The following is a 27,291-nucleotide window of genomic DNA, read 5'->3' on the forward strand; positions in this document are numbered from 1 at the left end:
AAAAGACTGAATACAAGTTCATCCAGGGATGAGATTTAATATAAAAAGTGAAAACTTCATTCTGTTACAAGAGACTAGATCAACTATTTAAACCCTCTTTTTGTGCCTTTACTTTTTTAGCTCAACCTTTTTCCTTTTCTATTAATAAATTCAAATGTTTCCCTCTTATGAACCTCAGTCCTTTATATGTTCAAAGCAGTGTAAAATGCTAACTAATTAATACATGTGACTTTCCTTTCACATGTGGCAACAAAGCGTATGCTGCTTTTTCGATTGGTAAGAGTTAATTTGCAGTGACACAACATATGTGTTTACAGGATTTCTAATGTTTGTTGTTTGGTTCACTGTGTAATTAGTCCTATTGACAAGGAAGCTTATGCACTGAAAAAGGAGAGGTGAAATAGTGGCTGGGAGATGGCAATCCTGCCCCATTTTGAGCACCTGCAGTGTTGAAATTGGGTATAAGTCAGAAAAAAACCCACCCAAATCCAACAGCCCAAACGCAGAAGAAAAACACGTGTAGAAGACACTCAAGCCACAGTAATTGCCATTAAAAAGGCAGAGCTTGTCAAGATCCACCCCACAGGACTGCCTGCACTAAGGTGTATCAGATACTATAACGATGGTAAATCTCAGCAGATTTAACTCTCCTTTTTTGGATCTTCTCATTTAGAGGACCGGACGCTTTTGGGCAGGGTCAGCACAGATAGACTGCAAGATCTCAGTGGCTTGATTCTCATCTTAGAGCAGCACCACAAACCCAAAATAACTTCAGCGTTGTCATTACAGTTGCAGTGGGTAAAGCAGCAGCATGGAAATGACAATCAAGGTGAACGATGGGCCAGTGGAGAACGGAAATGATTAAAAAAAACCCTTTACTGTTTAAGATTCACCCCGAAAACAGCAAATAAGATAGCTGTCAACATACAGAGCTTATCTGCCCATGCAAGATTTTACGATACTGCATTTAGCTAATGTGGTTAATGAAAGAAAACAAACTTGACAAAAATAAACCCATGAGGACAGTTTAAAACAATAGATTAAACCACCTGCATTATTTCCTGTGCAATTAAACTCTACAATTAGTATACAGTAGGAAAAATACCAAAATGGTGATAGTATCGCTTATCTGGTTCTCTAGTGAATCAAATTTACAGCCACCCCCGCCGCACACGGTACGTTAACTCTTCGCACCGTGGGTATGTACAACTCTGAAATATAAAATTAGTTGCTTTTGAAGGACACTGAGCTCCCTCTGGTGAAGGCATAACAAGTTTATTAAGTAAGCACCACCTCTGGAAGTATAATCCCCTCTGGCTTCTTCCACGGAGTTTATTGGTTCAGTTTTCCTAACCATGAGCATCATTAGGGCAATGCAGTAATTAAGAGTTGTTAGAAAGTGAATTCTCAAACTGCAGATTAGAAAATTAAACTATTTCCTGATTACATATTAATGGAGCACAACAATAGCAGTTGCCATAAGCTTGGAAGGCAACCAAGGGATAAATCTGTGTACTTAATTACCATAAACAATGGCTGCATAGAAATGAAGTTTTATGCACATTCCCTTCTGTAATATGTCTGATATCAGTACACACTTGACAATTCTTGTTCAATTATCTCTATTATTTAATGCGCTGTGAACGGCTCTGTGTAAATAAAATTAACCACCCCAATTACTTTGAATTCATCTAGGGACAACGTAATAAAAAATGTGAAGAATTCTGTACGCCTATTAATCTAAAACATTACAGAAGCTTTCACCAGATTTTCTTGTCTATATTTATTTTGTCTACATTTATTTTAGTGCACTGCTAATTCAATTACATTTACCATCAGTGGTCAATCAGCAGCAGCAGAGGGGTTTTTTTTTATTTCATTAATCCTTATACAGTACCACAAACATGCTCATCCATTGGTAAGGTACAGGATCTCATATAGAAAATACAAATACGCTTCTACTTGAATTTGGGAGCTTGCAGTTAATCAGAAAAACAATTAAAAACACTTCATACCCTGTGGTCAGATAACAAAATATCTGATAGCTGCAATTTTTTTTTCAAATAGTTGTTTTTGCAATTAGTGAAGAAATAGTGACCGAAAAAGAGCTAAATTTAGATTAGAGATTTGTAAACTACGCTTCTTTGTTTTTTATTTTAATTGTATTATGTGATAATTCTGCATTTTAATTGGCACTTGGATATCAAGATGATAGACGCCTTAAAATACAGTGACAGAAGAATTTGCAATGGAGAAAGACACTGTCAGAAGTAGAGACAAAACTATTTTATCCATAACAGGTTAGGCACAACATGGGTAAGTACAATCCTGAAGAAAGCAAGATAATCCTACCCCTGTCATCATTTAATGTCAAGCCATTATAATAGAGGAAGAAGGGAAATCAATGATATTAGATTATATGATTTTTATACTCAATCATACAACTCGTTCCTTTTACTTGAACCTCTGCGCCATGCTTTCTCTAAACACTTGCACCCACCGAATTTTTTGTGATGGTGTATTTCATATGGTGTATGTTGCAAAACCCCTTCTATATAGGTAACTCTTACATATATCCAGACAGCGATAGCGAATGTGCCATCGGCTTATTCTACAGAGTTCAAGGCACTGAAGCACTGATTCTCTTCACAGTTTTGCAATGTACCAGTAAACTACATTTCACTGCAACAAGGTGAGATTACATTTTCATTTTAAGTGCAAAGACCAAGGACTGAGGTTACGCCACCAGTGACATAAATTACTGGATATTAATAAAAGTGTGACTATTCAGATTCAAATGGAAATCAGCAACCCAGGAATTTTAATAACTTATTTTTTCACACATCTTAGAAAAGTGTTTCCAGTCAAATCATGAGCAGCTGGCGCTGGAAATGCAAAGCTTCAGCCAGTTCCAAACTCTTTGCCTGGCCGACGAACTTTGAAAATATCAGCTCCCCTTTGGCCAAGAGCCAGAAACTCGGCTTCCCCAGCCAAAAAGGCTGTCTTGCAGGGCTGGAAAATGGCAATGCACAGGCAGACGACGACCTGGGCTCTCTTCCTACAGCCCCATTTCCATTAGATGCTCTTTTCCTAATGCAGGGCAGAAAATGCAAGGGCAGCAGTGGAAGGGATACCTCTGCAACCCAGGTTGTGTCCTAGGGATTGGACTAGAGAGCATCGTGTTGGGGACTCTTGTTCTCCTGAACAGCAGAAAGGGAGTGGGGCACGGAGAACCTCCAAGATCCACTCCTTGCAGCTACCCACAGCCACTGTTGCCCTAGTAAAGCTAGGGTGGCATTTTCAAACTTTTATTTGCAGTCATAAACGCCTGAAACTTTCACTAAAAAGTAAGCGGAGTGTCTAATGAAGTCAAACAGTGCCATGAGCTGGAATCTAACCAAGAACATACATCGTCTATACTTACAGCTTCTTCCCTTTCAGTGAAAGCTATGAATTCTTCCACGTTTACCAAATCCTGCATTGTCCAGGGGTTAGTCACTATATCTTTCTGGTCTTACCACTAGCCTGTAGTAAGGAAATTCCCACCTGTTTTAATGCCTTGATACACGGGAGCAGGAGACAAAGTCTTTTCCTATGAAATGAACGTAGCCAGAATAGATATTCAAGCTGCAGCCTGAAACAATTCCTCCTGGCTGAGCAACAAAAAGGACTCTCAAACTCAGAGGATGAAGAGCTGCCAGGTGGCAAAGAGTCTCCCCACTGGAAAAAAACCACCCCCAGTTTTGTGTTGGAGGAGGATGAGAAGGAAGAGAGAGAGCTTTCTTCCTAGTAAAAGTCTAATAAAGAACAGGGCCAAGCACAGCGGAGAAGGAAAAGACGGTCCAGTCCCCAGCAGAAACAACAGGGATGAGCAGACCATGCTCTACCTTCTTCTTGAATTTAATTTCAAGTCAATGGCTGAGTCATGATGTGAGCCTCCCAGTTGTTTTGTTTATCTTGTATGGTTTTGGCACATGTGGAAACAAAGCTGGAAATCTCAATACAAAATGTGTGCCTACACTGATGGGGACAATCATCCTGCAAACATGCATTAGGACAATTCTGTGTAAGCCATTCCCTATACAGTTGTACAAACACGGGACCCTGCTTCAGCTGCCGAGGAATAAGGTCAGCAGAGACTCTTACTTGCCTGAGGGTCTCCAGTATTACAACCCCAAGCAGTACAAAATTAAGAAAGAGATGTGCTTAAAAACCAATGTTAATCATAAAACCAATTCATTTGCGGTTCTTGTCCTTCATGTTGTGTTTTCAGGATCTTTCAGCTATGCTTGCCCATGTGACCTCCTGGTTCCTAAAGCCTGCATTTTCAGAAAAAACAAGTATCAAAAGACTTTTCAGCACACCTGAAATGCTGGCAGCATTTCACATTTCTCATCTTTCTGGTATGTACCAACACCTAGAGGAGTATTTGCAAAACCCTGAGATCATCATCAACAACCCTTCAGGGCTTTTCTAGCCATCAGGCTGTGGCTACTTTCTTCCTTCAAACTTGACTTTACAGACCACTTGGTGGTTTGTGGCAAGCTGGCAGGTCCTGTGGTGTTGATTCATCTTTTTTGTTTCCAGACTTCTCTCTGACAGTCAGACACTCGGGTGAAGAAGCTCAGACCCTTATAGAAGAAGCTGGGACTAAGACAGAGGTACAAGCTGCTTATTTGTCTGTATTAGGAATTATTTCCTGAAGAGAGATAGGGAAGAAAAACAAGTGCCATCCTGACAAAGAGAGCCACTAACGAGATGAGATACAACAGATCCTCTGAAGCAACTGCAGTAGGTAGCCGAGAGGGAGAGAGAGGAGCAGGCAGGAGAAGAGCCTGCAGGAAAGCGAGGCAGACGAGGAGCTGGTGGAAGGGGGCTGCACATGGGGCACAGAAACAGAGCTGACACAACAGCGTTTTAAAGGCATAGCAAGAGATGTTCAGATTTTTTTCCACCACCATATCACATTAAGGACTGTTAAAAGAAAAAACAAAAACAAACCCTCCTAATACTACTTCTCCATGTAAGCAATTGCAGTCACTGCCACAGGGATGTTGTCTGATGACAAATGGGATATCGATCGGCAGGGGAAGTGGTACACGAGATAGGCTCTCTGTTAAGATGTGAACCATAGTTAGAGAAGTTTGAGAATCCCTGCTTTCAAGGCTATAAAGTTAACTATAGGTAAGAAACGCCACTTTTCACGTTTTCTCCTAAATCGTGTTTTTAAGCTGAGAACATAAATAGGATCTTTATCAAGGACTTGTCAAATCATTTGTTTTAAGTTAAATCCTGAATGTTCAGGAAATGATCAAGAATATAAAAGTAACTTTTTTATTATGGCTGCACCACTTGTCCCCTTATCCCCAGTAAAAGAAGCGACAGGTATTCATCAGTATTCCTGTTACAACCCATACAGCTACGCTGTATAAGCCACTCTAGCTGCGTCTCAGACTCTCCATTTTATGCACGATACTTAAAAGAAACATCATCTCATCGTGTGTATGACACGAAGAACACAGCAACTTTTGTCATACTTCAAAATATAAGAAATTAAAAAACATAAGAAATGCAAGAGATCTCTTTTAAAATGGAACAAATGACATAACAACATCGTTGTTAAGAGTTCTAAAAATCCCCAAGTGCTATGCTGATGACTCCATTTATATCTAGAGGCAGTATTCGGAGTTCATATAAGACTTGTGAAACATTGTACTGGCTCTTTTGTGCAGAACATACGTTTCACAAATATAACAAAGTACACAAGAAAGCGCAGGATAATATACACACATTTTCTTTAGCTAAATAACTAAAGGTCATGTAATGCATTTGAAAAAGTACTTCAAAAGACTGTAACAGGTAAAAGTCCTACTAAACAAGCATTCATCCATCCAGGATGGAAATAGTTTCTGAGTTACATGTTTTTGTAAAACTATTTTAAAAAGTCAAACCACCTGAGCACATGAGAAAGTAAATACAGTTTAAAAAGCACCCTAATATTTGGATGCATGTGGCAAGCTCACTTCAAAGTACTGAACTTTAAAGTCTATTTATCTGTATTTCAAAACATAACACTGGATTCAAATCTACTTTAAAATCTGTTATTTCAGTTAAAGACAGGCTTCAAGTTTATAACATCAGATATACATATAACTTATAAAGACAATTTATCCACAAACTAATTTGGACCAACTAACTTTTTTCCCCAAGGGACAGGAAGAACACTTTTTGGACCTATGATAACATTTATTTTTGAAATATCAAAGCACCATTTGTTTCCAACTGATGTGGCTAAACCTCTCCATCTCTGATGACCATCAGTACTTAATATCCATCTAACATTCATCACGGACGTCAAAACCATCATGCTTTTAACAAAAAATCACCCATATACTTTAATCCTTTCAACTGCATCTACAACACCAGGTATTGCAGACTTTTTAAACCCACTCTCCTGAAAATAAATAAATAAATAAAATAATTGTGGAGCATCAGTAACCAGATAGTATTCTCAAATTTCAGTGATCTAGTCAATGGAGCCTTCCCCCATGTACTGTGCTCTGTTTCATGCAGTACATGGCTTTAGCTGGCCAAATCTTTTTTTTCCCACTGAATCAGTAGAACAGTGAAGATCTTACTTTTTTTTCCTTTTTTTTTTTTTTTTTTTTTTTTTTTTTAAGCAGTGGCATATCAATGAGGCACAGATGTGTATTCCAACTCTGCATGGATGAGCACACTGTTCAATAGTGCTGGCTCACACGGTATCAGGGCAAGTTATCACTTCCCATGAAGGCACTCTTATCACCAGGGCCCAGAGAGGTGGCTGCAAATCGCAGCCTTTTTATTTTCAAGGCAGTTTTGCTGAACATTCAGGCTTCAAAGATTCACACTTCCAAAACTCTATAAGAGTTTGTGAACGCTCAATTTGCCAAAACTGTTTACAGTGTAATTGGGCACCGTACCTGTGTCCATGAGATAGCGAAGGCGCTTCTCCACCAGCGCGGCACGGGTGTCAATTTGCTTTTGCTCATTCTCTAGTGCTGCCAATTCTCCTACAACATACTGACTGGTGTCTTTGAACCCTTTCTGTTAAAGAGAACAAACAAGAAGAAAAAACATCACTTGTAAGTTGCATTTTTCCTTTCCACAAACACTTAGTAAGGCACTTACCTAAACAACCAAATATCATGCTCGCTACCAAAAAGCTAACACATTTCATAAACTTTACAATTTTGCCAGATGTCCTTATTTGTTTATTAAAACACCCTGGTTTTTCTTTAGCGAACATTTGATTTTGCAGTTTTTTACTACCTGGCTGGCTTTTTGAAATTCCTCTAATTTTTTTCTAAGTACATAAAAGCTGCTGTAACAAAGCATAATGAAAGGAAACGTAATCCAAATAAAGCACTATTTAACATGCCATTTATACTCCATTCAGGTGTCATTCAATTTTAAAACGCTAACTTTAGGGGCTAGAAGAACTAGCACAAGAGTCTCTAATGACAATTAAAAAGTGGGCTTTTAAGATTAAAACCAAACCCGAAACAAGCTCCCTGGCTTGTTTAGCTCCTCTGGGTCAACTGTAATGCCGAGGCTCACCAGCCTGGGCTATGATGCCTCTCTGGGTTTCTCTGACTGCAGGCAATTGCCCTGCTACACCGTGATCTGCAAAAATACCGCTAATTACTCTAACTGTGATTCTCATCCTGAGAAGCGGTAACAAATGGCACCGGGCAGACACTCAGGTGCATGGGGACTAACTCGAGCTGTCCTGCCTCTGCGCCAGCTCACACCGGGCCAGGAGGCGGCCCTGGGATGCCAAGTTGATAAATAGTATTGAACCTTACCAAGAAAGCTGTGGAAATGCTAACGAGTCAAGTTTACCTCTTGCACCCTATAACTTCTCAGCATTGCCCCGCAGATGACCACACAAATCTCCAAATATTTCCCAAGCAGTTTGGCTGTCTCACTAGGAGCCCAAGAACAGTCATTTAGTACCTCCAAGCTATTCTCATGTGGCTCAAAAAATTTCACACAGTGTTTTGTCTGTACCGAGCTATTACTGGCTGTATACAATACTGAAATGTCATTCCTGAAGCGTATTTTTGCATAAGTTAGGAAAAAAATATTACTCCTTCCGAGTAACCCCATCCACTTCCTCCTCCTTCCTCCTACACCTGCCCCAGAGCCTTGGAGAATCGTTTAAACTGGGGGAAAAAAAACCCTGGCAAAATGATTTCATGTTTCATCTGCATTCTGTAAAGGATGCAACTAAAATCACTGTCCTTTGGGAACAGAAAAATATACAGACTTTTTTTATGAGGCTTATTTCCTTACTAGAGGCTAACTTGTTGCTGCATAAGGGTCTCAGATACTTTCACCGAATGTTTTCAATTGTTTTTCTGTAAATGTGTCTGAAATCATCAATTCAACTTCATATTCAGGCAACAGGTATAATAAACACATCAGTATATTATTTCAAATAAAGACGTGTTCAAAGTGAAGGCTAATGGCATGGCTGAGCTCCCAGGACCAGTAACGAGCACAGAACTTTGAAATTTGAGGTATCTGAATTTAAGCACATTATGACCCCGTTAATTTGGTCCTTCTCTTCCTACGGAACAGCCAACAGTATCAGCTCTAACGGAAACCCCTTTTCTACCTGTCATATAGCCAGAAAAACAACAACAACAACAAACCTCCCTGGGAGCAGTGCCTGAAGGAGGGGGAAAAAAAAAGAAAAAAAAAATCAGTCTGGGGAGTTGAGGTAATGTGCAATATATTGCCTTTCATCAACTATAATTAATTGAAAATAGTATGAAAACTTCACTAATGTCAGTATGCATAATTGTTAACAATTGTTATTACAAGATGAAAAGAAATGCTGTGTCAGGCTGAAATATCCCAAGAGTTCATGTGTATCATCTGCATATATAATGTGAACTTACTGTGCCAGACCTTTTCAGCTCTGCAAAAGTAAAACTGGGCTAAAAATAACTCCGGCTTGTAAAAAGTTCGATGTTTTGGTGTAGATATGACAGCGGTACAAAATTGCTACTCAGCCCTAGATTGCTTCAGCAAAAACGACAAATGTGTTTAGATAAATTGTGGAGAGCAACAAACGACCAGCATCAAAGGCTGTGTTGTGTTTTCAGACAAAAAAAAATTCAGGTTAAAACTTGTTCTTCCTGCTTCTGTCCCGCAGCTGTCCATCAAAACCAGCTTTCTCCCTGCGGTCTATCAAATATTTCCCTCACAAATCAATTTTACACATGATCAGCCCATACCCCTACTGAGCTGAACCTCCCCGTTAATTAAGTGAAGAAATTACCATATATATTATATTAATGCAAACATCATTCAGCTAGTAATTCACGGCTGATCTGGATAATGGAAAGGTTGAACACCCATTAACCCAAGCCAACAAAATGGGTTGGCTGAGAAATTCTAGCAGGTCTCATGTGACTCTTCCCTCTAACTGCAGCTCTGCGGTATCTGCTATTGTAATAATTAAAATCCTCCCGGTAGATCAATACTGGAATCTCTTTATGGGAAGTGCCCTGATGGAAATGTCTCAAGGAAGCTGGGGCTGTGGAACTCTGAAAAATTCATTTTTTTTATCTGACAATTATCACCACACTGCAGACTAATTCAACAGTGCACCCCTCTCACTCTGCTTTGAATGCACTGGAGATTGACATCTAAAAAACCCTAACATCTCATTTTAACAAATAAAGGCACTATTTCCACATACAGTTTGGAATTATCAGCAATCATGAAACCAGACAAAAAATTAATATACATTAAGCACTTCATCTTCTGATGGCTTCCTCTGAGTCTCAGTTATCGCAGCCTTCTCCTCATTTCCTCTCTTTGTATCTTCCTGTATTGATCTCTGCCTTTTCATCTCTTGAAAAAAGGGGAAAGACATGTAAAATTATTATAAAGCTTGATATTTATGTATTGAAACGTGGACTTACATTATCAGGTTTTCATATATTTATTGTTAAATATTATTAAATCATAAGATGGGAAAACAGGTTTTATATTTTCTCCTACCTGGTCTGCTCTCCACGTATTGACTGAAAGACTGGAGCTGAGTTTTTCTGACGGTAGAGTCCTTGCTGAACACAACGGGATTTCTAAACCGTTCTGCCGCTTTTTGTAATCGCTCAGCACGATGTTCCTCTGTTCCATTCTGCTAGGAAAAAAACCAGACACACAACAGTTTCTTTTGTTTACAAACAGGAAGACACGAATTCGAAAGGTACGTTTTGGTGAGGGGACAGGACACAGCTTTTGCAAAGAGGATTTCACAACTCGGGCTGCGGCTTATATAGGATGAAAGTACCAGCTGCGGAAAAAAAGGAGAAGAGTGATTAACTTTTCTTTTTTTTTTTTTTTTTGTTTAATGTGTGGTGGCAACGACTGGCTTTTTGCTATGTGGGCACCCTCCTGCAGGACTCTACTTACTTAACAGCCAGACCTATTAATTGTGACCGGCATTTGCCACCGATGCTGATTTTAAACGAAAAATCACTCCTTTGCAACTTTGATTTGCCAAGCGCTGCGCATGCTGCTGCCAAGTAGCGCGTCTCTACCCCTGCACACGATCTGTATCGTTTTAAAAGCGTGTTGCCTTTAGCCTGTCTCCCTGCCCGGTAAAGAAATCTGTCGTTTTCTGTAGTCCCACAGACTTGTATGACAAGAAGAACTAGTTTCTAATTTTATGCCCATTGAGATAAACCACTAATGCTGGATGAAGGCTAAAAGGTAGGATTATAATACTACCCCACTGAACTGCATTTCATCAGCTATAACTTTCCAAAGCCAGATTTGTAAGTAAGCCCTTTACAGCTAAGGAAACTACAATTATCTTTTCCAGGGCTTCCTATGTTAATACTGGTAACAAATTCAAATGATTCTATCAACACGAAATATCCCAGAAGACTGAACCACCACAGTGTGTGGAAACTGCAGATACCGAGGTGCTGTGTACCAAACAAATATTTCATTTTATACCTAATCTTTTATTATTTTTATTAAGTGTTTTGAAAGTAAATAGGGAAAGGCTAAGATGCATGACTAATAGCTAAGCCTGCTGAATGCTGAAACTGGTTATCAAAAGCTACCAAGACTTTGCCCTTCCTCTGCATTGAGACAATCGGTAATGAGGGAGTTCTCCAATGGCCTATTCTCTAGCCTCAAGGAGGCCGGGGATACACAATCCCCAAGGGAAGGTAACAGTTTATCCTTTTCCACAAACACAGAATGCCTCATTTAGAAACGTGTAAACTGCATTTTATTAAAAAACAAATCCACCTCAATGCCAAGAGCTCCATGAGAACAGATGGACACCATATATTCCTTATAATGCCGCCTTCCAACTCTTCCTTAGAAAGACGCACACAGAGATAAACTGTTAAGTTGCACCTTTTGTGGGAGTACCTTAAAAAAATCAACTCCTTCACAGAAGCTTTCTATAAAGAGAAATACCATTTTCGTCAGGTTAGGTGATAGCAAATTACCCTAAGAGGTGGCCTGTGTGTCATTTGTCAAATTAAGCTTAAAAAAGTATTGCTCATACCCCCTGGATGACTTTTCAGCTGCACTAATCGGGTGGTTATGATTCTGGTTAAATAAAAGGTGGTTTCCTGTTATTAGCACAATAACCATCTGACAGCCTAACCAGAGTCTTTACCAAAATAAACAAACATAACTAATTTTTTAGGCCTGGCAACATGCTAAAATATCAGTGTGATTAGCCAGTAAATCCCATTTTAAGAAACCTTTTTATGACTGGGGACTTCTGCCACTTTACAAATGTATTCCTCTAAGCCCACTAATTCAGTTAGCCTTTTCAATCCATTGTATTATTCTTGGGCCAGCTTCATTTTGCATTAAATCCACTGCAGAAAGCTAAATTGAACGCAAAAATCAGACTTGATCCAGGCTTCCTTTTGTTCAAAGATAGAGACCGAAAGTCCTCTGCTGCTGCCACACACTTTCATCACCAATTTATAGGAACCGACAGTGTAAGGGAAAAGCAATGAAAGTCATTGTTTTGGGACTTCAAAGCATCTCTGTATCTGGGGAAGGAAATCCTTTCAGTCAGCAGTGCTTTCCCCCCAGACTGCAGGTGGGTGAAAAGTTATACCCAACTGGAAGTGCCCCAGAGCCATAGGGATATTAATGACATACAGGGACTATTTTTTAAAAAAAAATATAATAGTAAGAACACAAGGGGTCTAATTAAGAAAATGAAATGGAAAATTGATTGGTGTGTGCTTTATGCTGAAGTGGTGAACATTAAGAACAGGCAAAATGACCGCATACACCGCATACTCGTGCCTGTTTTTCTCAGAAGCACTCATTGTCAAGCACTCAAGTATGTATGCCTTTAAAGTGTACCACAGCTTAATTTTAATGGAGAAAAAACAGCGGGTCAGGCTTGGGAGGGAAGCAAATCACTGAGAGTCCAATCCTGCTCCTGTTAAAGTCCGGGAGAGTCTTGCTGCTGATTGCACCAGCAGCAGGATGGAGCCCGTGCTGCATTTCTGATTTAAGTGACAACCTGAGCAGTCAGAATTGAAAGATGTTTCTTATATCTGTTAGTGTTACACCAATGACAAGTATCAAGATCCAAAAAAAAAAAAAAAAAAAAAGGAAAATGTGTTGATTAATCAACGGAAGAAACCCCAGTGCACTGCAAACTATGCAACTGCACTGCCATGAAGATTTTCTGTGTTTCTTACTGTGAAGGATTTGATAAGAAATCATTTTCCTCCTCACAAAGTACAAACCCGAAATCGGAACACACAGGTACTGAGACAAAAGCATTAATCAAAACTTACCTTAATGTCTTGCTCTGAGCTATCAGTTACAGCTTTCTGAGCAGCACTGGAGAGTGAATTTGCCACCTGTGGCTGAGCTTCTAGGAGCTTCTTCAGCTTCAAATCCACCAACTTACTGTTTTGTTCTGCTAAATATGCAAATACCACATACAACAGTGAGATGCATTTAAATGCAGAGTCGCTACAACAATGTAGCAATTTAAAAGGTAGATTTAATTCACTTTGCTATCATTTCAAACTAAAAAAGGAAAAAACTAGAAGGAAAATTATTTTTTTGTGTGATTTGGATTGGCGTAGATTTGTGTAACGTGCACAGATAATGCCTAAGTTTTCTCAAAAAATATATGTAGCACTCAGCTGAACAAGTAAATGTGCTTGAAGACAGTAGATGAAAAAACACAGAAAGTAGACAATGTTTACTTTAAGTTACTCCCAACCTGTACATACCTATACTGTGGCATAAAAACACACTTAAAGAGCCATTTATTTTAAGATGACATAAAACAATTTATCACATATTCTAAGTATTGATAACCCCTCAAGTTTATGAACTACTAATTCATCCTGAGGCTCCTTTGTACAGCTTCTCAATGTTAAAATTTCAGTATCAAAGGAGACAGCTTTCTTGCAATATTTTACTATGATTTATAGAATATATTGAAGCTGGGAGAGCCGTAAAACGCTTCATAACTACTTTGAAGGAACAGATTCAAAGTCTGCCGAAGCCCCCAAATTTTTTTTATCAGTTTCAGCAACTTGAATCAGAGCCCAAAGAAATAATAGTTGAGAATTTTACCTCCCAATAATGCTCATTCTGTACGTGATCGTTGACTATATGAATTTGTAACACACCTACACACACAGTTACCTACACATACACACATAATAAGGAGAAAGGCGTTAATAACAAACCGCAGTGCAGATCTGTGGAGCTAACCCTGAGTAGGAAAGCAGAATAACACCGGCACAGAAGCCCCCAGACATACATTCTACATGCAGCATCATGCGAGAAATCGCCCCTGAATTGGAGCGAATGCAGCATCACCTGTGTATATTATGCACGTACATCTGGGCCTTGGGTCAAATGCAGAGAGAACAGCAGTTGGTATGTTTTTCTGCAGTTGGTATGTTTTTCTACAGGCACAGCCTGAGTTTTTCACTGCGGGCTGGTAACTTCTAGCTGGTGTGGGAAGTGGAGCCATGACTGTTTTGCCACACAGATCCTTCCAAGGTTTGGAGTGGTCCGATTCATGTTAGCCAAAATATTTTTGGCATGCTGGCAATCAAATGATGCCTGCCTCCAGCAGCAATGGGCTGGGTTGGGTTATGACGAAGGATAGTTTCCCTTTCCTCTGGCACACCCAGTCAGGGTGCCCTTAATTGAGGCTCACATGTAAGTACATGCACATTCTCGTGGGTTTATACATAAACATCATGTAATAACTATGATATAAGAGGTTCACATTTTATCAGATACATTCACAGCAGCGTATGGTAGCAGTACTGATAAATACAGACAGATGCAGTATTTAAAACCAACAACCGGCAACAAAAATTAAAAAAAGGCTTTTCTCTCCTTGAGAGAGATGGGAGGGACTAAGATTCAGCAGGGGACAAATTAAGATGGTCATAATGATCCCAAATGTGAAATGTCCCTTACAGTTTTGCGTTTAGGTGCTCCCAGGAGATTCAGCCTTCTTTAGAACTTGGTATGAATTGGCAGAATCCCACCAAAATCTGTGTACACTGATTTCTATCACAGCATTAAACTGCTTTCTGTATTATTGCCCACCCCCTTCCTTACTTGTTTGTACCTCTGGCTACTGCACAGACTGAACTGCAAAATGATGTCCCAGGTTTTTTTGAGAACGTCTTCCCATGGTGGAGATGAAGCGTTGGGTAGTGGGTTTGTATCCCTGAGAAGGTATCTCTCAAGAAAAAAGGCCCACAGAAATAAATGTTGGTAAGTCACTGGGACTATGTGACAGGAATATTCATTTACTGATTTTCTATTTCTCCTAAAATGAACCAGTATTTATTGGGAAATTATCTGAGAGGACTCTGCTCTAAATCAGCTTAATTCAAATGCTGGAAACACTAAATATATTTTCTCACGTGTTTGGAAATCCTCAAATAAAAAAAAAAGGACATGACTCAAATCTTTTGCATTCAAAAAAGACTAGAACGTGCTATATACACATCATTGTCGGTTTAATTTACAAAGAGCAAACACTAAATGAAGTGGTTTGATTTAATATATTATGGGCTACACACTTGTGTCCAGCTGGCATGGGCAGAACCAAGTCAGAAGATGCTGTAAGAAATTCTGTCTTGTACTACCTTTATCCTGATGCTGTCCTGTGCTTGCCACACTTCTCTGGGCTTGAGCTAACTTGTAGGGAGCAGAAACGCCCTGGCAGAGAAGCACACCATGCTACAAAGAGGCCCTCAGCAATCCCCAGGGCCGCTGGTAACAGGCAGACTTGTGCCCTGGTAACAGGCAGACTTGCACAGAAAACAAACTCCTTCAGCAGCTCTCTGTGAGCAGAGGAGCCCCTTACTGATGGGCAAAATTACCTTCACATCTTCGAAGATCTAGCGCCTTTTAAAATAAGCATCTCCTTTGCAAGATCCTGACATGTTTATCATCTATGGAGGAACCTGAACTCCAGTTTTGCTTGATTACAATTTTTGAAAGGGGAAATACCACTACTATGATTTATTATTACTTGACCAGCATGTGCTAAGATTATACAAGCATTTGTACAAGAATATGAATGCTTTTAAAATGTGTTATTAAAAATCTATTACTTGAACTTTGTAAAGTAAATAGGACTAATTCTATTCAAATTTATACCTCCATGTCCCCACTGGAGCAACAAAGTATAAATACAAGAACTGGTCCTCAGGAAGGAATCAGGGGGATACCAAGCCTACATGGAAACAGAGAGACATGTTTGCTCCTCTTCACTGAGCAGATGGGCCAGGATGTCAGCGCAGAGAGTGGCAGCTGTACTCACCAACGTGACTGCTCACTCCTCTGGCCTGCCTACCTCGCTTTGCTGGGACAATCCAGACAGGGTGATTTCAGGTGGCTCTACTTTACAAATCTGGCCTGGGGTCCCCTTCCCCAAACAATAAGAGACATTTATATCTGCCATTGTTGGAAATAATGATTTTGTTGCTGATTTTAAATTTCAACTAAACATGAATGCAAAATATTAAAAAAGAATCAGCATTAGGGTTTAAAAGATCTGAAAAGGCACAAAGGAATAAAGCTATGACAGAGAGAAGCAGCACATCAGTACTTATATGATGATGGAGTGTTAGTCATGCAAAATACACAAAATAGCCATTATTTAAATTACCCGTTGAATCAAGGTCATTTTCTAGGTTAGTAAGCTCAGCTCCACCTCCAGTAACAGAGCATTCAGGAACCTCCTCGTTAGTATCTATCTCAATATTATCATCATCCTCATCCTCATCTGTAGGAACATACAGCATTAAGGTTAGTATTTTCTTATGTACATGCACCACATCACTAAAAAAAAAAAAGAATGCTTTAGAGAACAACGCAAATCATTAAATAAGTCTGGAAGGAGATTTCACACTGTCCACTCATGGATTTATCTTTAAACTGATGCAATTCAATATACACACAGGGGGCTCTGCTGGAAACTCCTGCTACAATAAAGGTAGAGTCTGGCCTCAGCAGTGGCTGTTCTCTGTGCTGAATCTCTGGCTAACTCTGAAAAGCACACGTGCTTTTCCTTATAACTCGAGTCAAAATAATTTCCTCTAGGCTCTCAGTTCTCTATAATGCAGAATGGGTGCTGAAGCTGGCATACAGCAGGTTTGGATGGGGCTGGCCAGCAGAAGGACCTGGGAGCTGCGGTCTCTTGAGAAAGGCATCAGCTCTAGCTACTGAGTTCCCAGCTCAGTGAGACTTGCTACTCCTTACTTTGCACAACATATCACAGACCAGTGATCACTGTACCTTGCTTAGGTGTTAGCGTCTCCTACCACTTCTGATATGAGGAGGAAAACTACCACCTGGAACATCACACTTAGCAAGTGCTAACCTCAGGTGTAGCAAGAGCACACTCACAGATTGCTGCCTTACTGCACCACGTTGAATCAGCTTTGTTTGTAAGCTACACACATTTTAAATAATAATTGTAATTATACTTTATATTTTTTATGGGATCTTTCTACCAAGTTTCTCAGAGCAGCTTATGAATATCACTTGTAAATGAGCCCCATAATGTTTTATGAAGTAGGTGATTATTATAATTACAATTATGATGATGATGTAGGTAAATTATGGCACAGAAAGAGTAAGTAACCTGAGGAAGATCAAATAGCAAGTGCTGAATTGTGAAGCAGATCCCAGAAAAAATCCTGACTCACATTTTCAATACAAATATATAATAAAATTAAAGTCCATAAAAGCCAGATTAGTACTTTCAAAGCATGTAGTTGCATTGTATTTACTCACTTTTAACTCACATATCAAATGCTATCTACACTTGTTCAGACTTATACGAACATTTTTTTCCTATGTATGCATGCATGCATGTAAAAATGACAAAAAAGAGAAGGCTGGAGTGTGTCTGGAGAAAGAATACATATAGTAACTAAAGGAACTTTAAAACACTTCACAACAGGAAAAAATACTAATTATAATTACAGGACATTGGTACATTCAAACGCCATATAAACAAAAAGGATCCTAAACATAGTACCAACATGCCATAATCCTGAAACCCCCTGAAGTTTGGGGAAGTTTGGACCAGGATTTGTGCTGATCACTCATTGTACGTCTTTGAAATACACTAAACCTCATCCCCAGACCTAAAGTTTGCACTTCAGGCCCACGCTGCTGACACGAAGGTCATACAGTTGTTTCTTTTCTTTACCTCTTTATCTCTACCGTTCCTATAATTCCCGTTTTAGGAGCCTGTTGACTTTTTTTATATGTCTGCTACTCTTTTCTAATCAGCTGCTCCCTCTATTCCTCTGTAATTAATCGATGTCTTTTGCAGACCTCTGCCGATTCAGGGTAACGCTCTTGCTGCGACAGACAGGAGCAAAGGAGTTGCCATTTCACTGTCGTACTCAACATCTGTTGCGTGTATGATGGAGCAGCAGTCTGTGAAGTAGGAACCCTCTGTTTTAGCTGACCACCATGACTTCCCTGGGCTCCTCTCCACTAATTCTCAATGGTCCCTGGAAGAGTCAGCTTTCTTCCAAACTGCCCCAGCTTGAGCCAGATGGATGGAGAAGAACATCTCTCCCTAGCCGAACCAGGATCTGTGACCAGACCTGGGACCTGACAGATGGTGCTTCAGGTGTACAACCGGGTGGGCAGAAACACTCAGGACTCTCTGTGACATCCTGTCTGTTCCCACTTAAATTCACACAGATGGTTCTATGATCTGGACTCTAGTCGTTTCAGGTAGCGCAGAGGTAGGTGAACAAAGTAGAAGAGCAGAGTGTGATCATCATGAAGTGAAGAAAGGGATGGGGTAAAAAGCAGACTGAAGAGAAAACAATGGTAAAGCAGCAATAGCAACAATTCTGAAGTTTTGAATTTTCTTCAAAGCATCTCTGCTTTTTCTAATGAGGAGCTAGAGTTCTCACGTGACTTTAAATCCTTCATGATGGTGTCAGAGAAATTCAGTGGCACTCAGGCCACTGTACTCTCAAATGCATCCTGGAGCACACTGAAAGCATGACTGGGCTAACAGCAGCAAAGGGCCGTGGACATTTTGAAGAGGTGGAAGAGGAAGAACGAGGGACACTGCCATGACAGAGGGAAACCAAATCCACCTCGAGCCTAGAGGCAGGCAATGACTTTCCAAAGCACCCCAAGAAGTCAGCTCGCAAGGTCAGCTCACAACTACCAGTCATCCAGCAGGATGCTGGATGTGTCAAAACAATCTAAACAAGATGACAGGGTTTAAGACTGCGGGATATTAAGGGAATGCTTATATTAGATTATTTGATTTTCTTTAATTTAATATAGCAAGATGAGATCAGAGGCACTGTCTTTGACACCACCATTTTAGGTAACAAAAGAGATGGGAAAGTCGAAGACACCAGTTCCTAGTGTCAGACACTGACCTGACTTCGTATTTAATTTAAAGTTGGCAGGCTTCGACTGAATATGATTATCAGGACATTTACACTTTATTTAAAAAAAAAAAAAAAAAAAAATCAATTAAAAGCATTCATTTGAAGTAATTTCAGAACTTTTCAAATATCTTTCAAAATCTACAGATTCCTTGTTTTAAACTACTCTAGTTTTTTTTTTTTCCAGTCCAATGTTCTTCCAGTGTATTAAAAAGGGAAACGTGTTTAGGGAGCATGTTACAACAAGATTTTGCAATTATAAATGATAAAAGGAACAACATGACGAAGAGATAACAGATATCTTTTATGAAAAGAACAAATTACTAGCGTGAAAAACTTAAAGCACTTGGTCTAGAACCAGGGCATGTATTTAGAAGGGTACTAAGAACTGCTTCCTTGAAAAGTATGTAAATGCGGATCCTAGAAAGACAGCAAAGCCTCACTATGCTGTGAAGAAACGAACAAAATTAAAGATAAAGGATTAAGTCAACAACTAAACAGCACTCATCATTACCTACACAGCCTGGACTGCAGTCTGGACTGAAGACAGTGAAATAAGAATCTTTTGGAAACAAACGGAAATGCCATAATATTGGTGGAAAAAAGATCCAGAGGCATTTTATAAGTCATATATCTTACTATTCAGATTAAGCTCAGGCTTAATTTGTGGTTAAACTGATATTCTCTTGACTTGGTTTAAACTTGTCCATATGTGAAGGAGTTGCAGCAGACTGCATTTTCTAGACGAAATTAAAAAGGAACAATTTTCACAGAGAGGTAAAAACATTGGTGGGGGTTGGATCACATTAGTGGGAGAAGCATATGTAAGCTGCCACTGGAATTGCATGACCAGTACTTGGCTCTTTAGGGAACATGCCTCCAGGATTGTCTCTGGGAAATCCTTCAAGCTTGTGGATATTCAGATACTTAGTTTATTTACTATCAGGTACAGAGTTCACTTTTAGGCTACAGGATGTGACAGGAGCATCTGAACAGTAATAAAGGAAGCAAAGGCGGGGAATGGAAGAAATGCAGAGTTGAAATACTAGTTCAATATACAAGAAATCAGATGTCAGGACAAGAAAGTACAGCAGTAACTGCCAACAGATACAAATACCGCCTGTTAAAAATATTAAATGGAGGACTTAACACTGTTTTATGAGTCGGAGACTAAGCACGATGAGTAAGCCTGAGCTACCATGTACATTCCCTGCAAATCATTGCCTCAGAAGTAAAATCTGTAACGTACCCTGAAAACTTTAAGCATACAAGTGCAATGCAATGCCAGCTGGCTCTCTTTGGTAAGTTTTTTTTAACTGCTTTCCAGCTTTTGTTATTAATTCCAAAATTTTTGAAAACTTTTTTTGTCTAACTACATTTTGATGCTGCTTCTCCTGTGTTTTTCACTCCCTGCTCCTCTAACATCCCTTTTCTGTGTCGATCTTGTGCTCCTCCTCTTCTCCCCTCCCAGTTTTGCCTATTTTTGGCACTTTTTTCACCAAAGCCTCTTCACACTATGCTTGCCTTACCCCCTGTCCTCTCAATTGTTCCCTCCCTCTGTTGCCTACTCACCACCTCCAGATCCGAGCCACATCCTCACAAAGACGCCATCTCAAGTAAAGGATGGAGATGTGCCAGAGAGTAAAGAAAACACACTACCCAAATCCCACAAGAGTAGACGGGTGTCCCACTGCACGGGGACACTACCTAGATAAGATGTCAATTCCTTTGTCCCGTCGCTGCTGGGAAAAGGAAGGATGTTTGGATTCCTATCTCGATACTGTCCCTGGACCGATCTCAAGGCATCCGCTTATCAGCCTGAAGCTAGTAGGACATCTAATAAATTTGAAGCTGCCATCCCAAACCCTCTGGCAGTTGGCAGGAAGAAGTATTTTCTGTCTCACATGCCAAATAGCCTATGAAAAAGACTGGATTTCGTAGCAAAGGATGTTGCTTATCCAGGAAACTTTCAACTTGCCATAGGCATTTGAGTTTTTCAGACCATGATTAAATAAAGACTTTTAACAGAGAATGTAGCACCAGTGCCAAAGCATGAAACTCTTAATGAGCATACAGAAACACTGAAAGAGATCGCATTTTCACCTACAATAGTGAGCAAGTAGTTAGTCTTTAAAAACTCCAAAATCCCAAAGCTGAAATGTCACTTTTTTCTGGAATAATTGAATTGAGAGAGAGGAAAATGATTTGGTACATTCCCTTTTTGTAAATTAAAACATAGCAATCAACGCAGAAGAAGAGATTAATGAAGCATAATGGACAAGAGAGCTTGGAAGACGTAAGATATTACTATAAGCTTGTCTTGGGTATTGTGTAGGGAATACAGGACTATACACAGAAAAAAACCTACTACATGTGAATGCAGTCAGGGGCAATATTCAGAATCCAGTTGTAATAAGGCGACTGTCTATTAAATCCTAATTTTTGGTGGAAATAAAAAAATGCAAAAGACTAAACCCAGAAATAATTGTAATTTATTTGGTTTATAAAGTGATGTTGCCATTTCACAGAACTACTCCATTTTAGAAGAATTAATTTCTTGAGTGGAAATCTAGTGTGGCACCTGACATTACCAGTGGTGTGGTAGAAGTATGTGGAAGATGTGCCATAAGGAAAGCTTTTTGAGAATGAATAAGTAGAAGGAAGTGCTATAAAATGCACATTGACATGAAAACAGCAAAAAGCAATAAAAGGAGACAGGGAATGAAAACTGGAAGTCCAAAAGAAGTTCAAATAGCTTGGCTGAACTACTGTATGAACAAAGAAAAATCAAGGTAGGAAATATAAACCAAGGAGATGACTCAAAGTATATGCAAAAGTAGAAAGCACTGAAATTGTTATACTGGATAAAACCCAACAGGTATAGTGGTGATAACTTTATAAATAAAGTTGTCATCAGTACTGATACTGTCTCCTCCTTTAATAACACTGACACGCTCTGAATGCATGTGCAATCTATATATACAAATACTTTTTTTTTTTAAATATATATGCACAGTGCACAGTTACCTCTGAGACTGTTTATAAACTGAACGAAGGGCAGGAAGAGCAATGACAAAATTCAGAGGAAAATATGAACAGGGAAGGCCACATCCCAGAAAGCAGCACACTGGGATATTTAGCAACACTACAACTGAGTCACTGCGACAAAACAGAGTAACTACTATCCAGGTGAGCACTCAGGATATACCCAGAAAGCGTACCTTACTTGGAGGGGAAAGATGGCAGAAACAGCTACATACAGGCACGATACAGCAGTGAGGAGGAAGTAACTAAATAACGTAGGATGGGGAGTCATAAATTGTGAATAGGGATGAAGAACACCATAGTCTACTTAATAGACAAGTACTCTGTCATTTTGCTCAGCCTGTCTTCCTCCCTCCCCCTCAACAATGTAGTTTCCCTATTTATCACGAAAGAGAGTTATGTTGGCAAGCTTGGCTTACTGGGCAAAGAGAGGAAAACTGAAGACCAGACCCAAAGGGAGACGTACAACTAACTGCTTTTCTCTTTGGCGTTAAATGGAACAAAAGTGTAGGGTTTAGGGAGCAATAACACTGTATTTAAATATATATGCATATAAAATACATGTAGTAAAAAAGAAAAAAATATTGTTGTTCAATCTACATGCATTGTGAACGTAAAGCTGGATTTCCCTGACACTTTGGCTTACAATTACGTGTTAGTATGAGAAACACAATATCCCCTTAGAATATGTAGAAGACACTAAAAGAGCAAGAAGCCTGTACTGAAAGGTGTGCTCAGCACCCATTTGAGTTTGAGTGACACTGCATTACTCCAGCTCATAGCACTGGCAGGTGTATGAATTTTAATGACATTTCAAAGTCAGTTTAATAACATTATAGCGATATTACAACTCAAAACCTATAAAGGCAAGTGGTATGCCAAAAGACTGCCATTTAAAATCAAAAGGTTGTTGCCCCCCCTTCCCATGGGCCGCCTTTAAAACTCTCTTCCCAAGCAGTCTTTTGAACACATTTAATACAAAATAAAGTTTCTTAAGTATTTCTAATGTTGTTTTCTCCCAAAATTATGTCCATGCTCCTGTATAAAAATATATATTGAAGAGATTTTAACCAACAATCAAAATTCTAAAAAACTGTGGGTAATGACAAATCTGTAAATAATGGGCCAATATGAGCTACTTGTTCACATAACATCTTTTTCTTTCAATCACATATATGCTTTTCTTTTAATTGTTGGAAATTAAGTGACACAACACTGATTTAGGAAACATATCTACGGCCAGGTCTTTTGATACGTGCACCTGATGAACAACAGCGTTTTGAAGTGTGAATAAAAGTGATACCCAAAAAGGCCTCTGGTTTCTAGGTTGCCATAGGAATAAGACACAAGGTTCCTCAGCTCACCTCCAGATGCCTTTGACCTTTCTTTCAACTTTTCTGCAGCCATTTCACCGTAGCTAGGAAGTTCTGACATCTTCACTCCAGATCGAGCTTCTGCTATTAGCTGACGAGCTCTCTCTCTCAGCTGCCGACGCCGCTCTTCATCTTGCTGCTAAGATATATTGAACAGTTGCCAACTCAGTAATTGACAGAAATGCAATTTCATTCTCAATCTGATCATCATGATAGTAACTGGTTTACAGCATGGTGCTTGGCCCACATTATAAATAGGATGCTCAGTATCAGTTGGGTGTCACACTACAATTTTTAAAGACATCCATGAATCAGATTTTTTTTTTTTTTAAAGCATTCCCCAAATTATTAATGCATTAGAAACCTAACTATTTGCAATTTAAAGCATTTATAAATTATGTTCTATAAAAATACCTTGATGAAAATTCTCAGACACTTTTGTCTCAAAGTAATAACTACAAAAAGTTTTACTGTGGCTACAAAAATGGTTTTACTAAATTGAATTACTTGTTTGAGTAATATTCTCTCATAGAACTGAAATGAGAAGCCAGATGTTGCTCTCTGTTACTCCAATCACCAAGCTGACTTCGAAGTGTAAAGTGACATCGAATCTGAGGCATGGAATGGAATTTAATCCTTCGACTTCAACGGATACATCTTTTTTTTAAAAAATAAACTAATGAAAATTAATGAAAGAACAATAGATGCCAGAACAGAAAAGACTTTGCATCGCTTTAAAACATCCTACTAGTGGGGCTTTGGTCAGTAATTAAAGAGATCATATTGGAACCATCCCAGATAGTGCTGTCCCACTAAAGCTCATAACTATCTTAGAAGCATGATAATATTTCAGTTACATAAATTAGCAAAATTCTACAGCATGAGTTTTTGGAAAAGACTAACCCACCATACTAAAAAAAATATTAATAAAAAGATGTGTTTAAACATATCTATAAGAATCCATTAAACCATAAGGGAAACAATTTCAGTTTTCACCTTAAAAATATGATTTTTCCAAGTTAGGGCTGTTTTCCCCCGTCTCCTCAATATTAGAAATGCTTACAAGCACAACAAAGACAGCGTTTGGCTTTAAGTCAAATCTGCCGATAAGTTCGTATTATTGACATAATGAACAGGATAAACCCCAGGTACAGGCAGTTGACCTGAACTAAGTGGAATATAACAAACTGCCTAATTTTGGAGAGCCGTCCTGGCAGCCTTCCCACCAACCCAAAACTGAGCATCCCACACTTGCAGATGCTGGTGAGAGCTGCTGCTAAGTGCTATTTAGTTTAAGCAATCATTAATAAAACAAGCGCAAAATACTAATTAGGTACATTTTACCCATTTCCATGTAAATTGTTTGTTTGTAGCTATTTACTCAGCATTGTTCTTGGCACAATAGAAAAAATGCAAATGACTGAATCAGAATGCAGCCCTAATGGGACTTTCTGTTTATAACCATTAGCCCAGAGGTGTGCTGTAATTCAATCCTTAAGCAGCAAGATTTAGCCTCATTAACAGCTTGCATGGGCAGGTTACAACTCATAAAACCCTACAGTAAACAAAGTATATGGACACAGCACAATATCTTGTCTCTGAGTGACAGAACCCTGATTCCCTATCAGATTGCCTTGATTTACTTTTCTTCTAATGTCCTTCCCCTGGAAAGACAATTCTGCCTGGGCCCTGCAAGGCAGTGGGATGGCACATTGGCTTTGTTTGCTTTCTCACCCTTTAACTTCCCAGAAGGCACAGAGCAACAGTTCTATCAAAAACTTATTTGGTAAAGTACACATCAGAAAGACAACCGGAAAGCTTCCTCCCTGCTCCTATGCACTATAATAGATCAATTTAATTTAATTTCTAGCCAGCCAACTGACACAGCAACCGATTTTATTTTGACCCGCGGTATTCGGTAACATTAATTACGTTGAATTTTACATGAAATAAAACTGCTCAAATCTCTACTATTCATAATTCCAGGGATATAGGAACTTGTGGTTTTGATTTAAATTACTTTTACGAAGGAATGTGCAAAATTTATGTTAAGATTCCCATGTGGTTTACCGTCAAACAATTTAATCTACTACAGCACACGTAGTTTAAAATAAGGCCAGTTACGTGTTTGTGACAAACGTGCCCTAAACTGAGCAGGCTGATTCCCCCCTCTCCTTTTCTCCCCTCCTCCTGAAAGAGAACTTGTATCCTGAATTATTAGCATAGTCATTAACATCCCGGGGATCTCCAAGCAAACACAGATTATTGTGGCTTGTGTTTGTGCTGATTAAGCCAATCATCACCAGCGGATAAGAGAAAAACCAGTCTAGTTCTTGCTTAAATTCTATTCAGGTATTTGAACCCTCGGTTACTGAGCTTGGCAGAGGAAACACTGGTGGAAGGAGCAATGAAACTGAGACCAGAAAAAGTAGGTAGATTACGTTTTGAGGTACAGAACAATTATTAAACAGCAAATCAGTCCCCTAGATTTTGGAAAGGAAAGTGCTCAGGAGAGTTACGGAGGCACGAACATAGATATTTAAAAAAAAAAAAAAAAAAAAAGAGAGACAAGAAGAGAAGCTCTGCACCAAGAAAGGACCATGCAAATACGCATACAGCAATTTTTTTCGTATACAATTGAAGAGAAAACTCAGTAAAATCTTTCACCCTCTGACATGAACCTGACATGCCAAAGAGACATTAAAGTTTGCTCTGTTATTTTCCCCCAATCACTTTGTAATGGTCTAAAAATCTGCCACGCAGATGCACAGCAAGGAAAACTTCACCATTTAAGGACAAACTCTTCAAGAATAAGTAATGTAATTCCTTGTTTCCCTCCTATAAAAATGTATTGGTATGCAATTTTTATATTTCACAGTTCACCGACATCTCGGCAAGCTTTCTTCCACTGCTTCAATGGTGCTACTTTTAATTTTATCCTCCTTAGTCCTAGTAATTAAAGTGATCAGCAGTGGCATCCCAACGGCTTTGACACAGCTACAACCCCCTAGCAGACTCCGGCTTTTAAGGGGAAGGGGAAGAAAAAAAGGATGGGAGTTTCATTTCACTGGAACAAGAAAATCAAGCTTCTCCAATCCTCAACTTTATCCAATTGTTCTTTCAGCAGCCTTTAGATCTTAAGAAACAAATAAAAATGGCTGCCATTAGGGGGTCCTTTTTGTACTTGCTGCAGACAGCAATGACTGACATTACTTTGGCCAAAAATGATGCTGTGGATTTGGGAAGGTGAATTCAAATGTGAAACACTGGCAGTGCAGTTTCCGAGATCATCACCCAGCCAGCGATGTCGCTCGGCGGCAGGAGAAGCTGAGAGCTCACCAACTCAGTAAAACACTGAGCGCGGCAGAATCTTGCAGAGGGAAGAGAAAAAACAACAAACCAAAAAAAACCCCACCCCCATAAAACCCATCTCCTTAAATAAATCTCCTTCAATCTTCTTGCGTTAAAAAAAACCAAAACCAAAAACCTTTGCCAGGGATTTTCAGTCGTCCTTTGGCAGAATTTTGGGAGGATCCAAACTGAGTTTACACCAGAAGTCTGATAAAGTATTATCCTCTCCCTATTAAAAAAAAATATAATCCTGTGAGCTGCATTTATTTGATGTTTAAAAAGAAAATTCTTTACCGTGTCCATAGACTGGGGAAAAAAAAAGTGGTAAATTAGTGATACTCCACAGCAACAAAATTAAACCAGAATTGTACCTATGAGGGAGAGCAATTCCTGTAGCTGTAGGTTTCAAAATTGTCCGTGGTCTGCCCCGAGTGCACAGTACATCTAAGAGAAAGAACTTGACTGCCACCTCTTTCATCATTAGACAGGAAGAACGGCTCTGTTATTAGCCATTCAGAAAGAAAAAGACTTCT

General features: G+C 39.3%; 1 protein-coding gene across 5 annotated transcripts in view; it reads right to left on the reverse strand.

Annotated features, from left to right (window-relative positions):
- EHBP1 (EH domain binding protein 1) overlaps positions 1 to 27,291 on the reverse strand; it is a 229,139-nt gene that overhangs the window by 29,756 nt on the left and 172,092 nt on the right. Inside the window, exons 15-20 of one of the 5 annotated variants that reach the window (XM_050894520.1) lie at positions 23,399 to 23,546; positions 16,223 to 16,339; positions 12,855 to 12,982; positions 10,060 to 10,201; positions 9,803 to 9,909; positions 6,963 to 7,086 (exon numbers count right to left, since the gene is read on the reverse strand). In XM_050894520.1, coding sequence (XP_050750477.1) covers positions 6,963 to 7,086; positions 9,803 to 9,909; positions 10,060 to 10,201; positions 12,855 to 12,982; positions 16,223 to 16,339; positions 23,399 to 23,546 — 766 coding nt within the window. The remainder of the gene's footprint in view (positions 1 to 6,962; positions 7,087 to 9,802; positions 9,910 to 10,059; positions 10,202 to 12,854; positions 12,983 to 16,222; positions 16,340 to 23,398; positions 23,547 to 27,291) is intronic. The other 4 variants (XM_050894519.1, XM_050894523.1, XM_050894522.1 and 1 more) reach the window with 4 other exon arrangements.

Source organism: Gymnogyps californianus, chromosome 3, assembly GCF_018139145.2.
Source record: "Gymnogyps californianus isolate 813 chromosome 3, ASM1813914v2, whole genome shotgun sequence".
Lineage (NCBI taxonomy): Eukaryota > Metazoa > Chordata > Aves > Accipitriformes > Cathartidae > Gymnogyps > Gymnogyps californianus.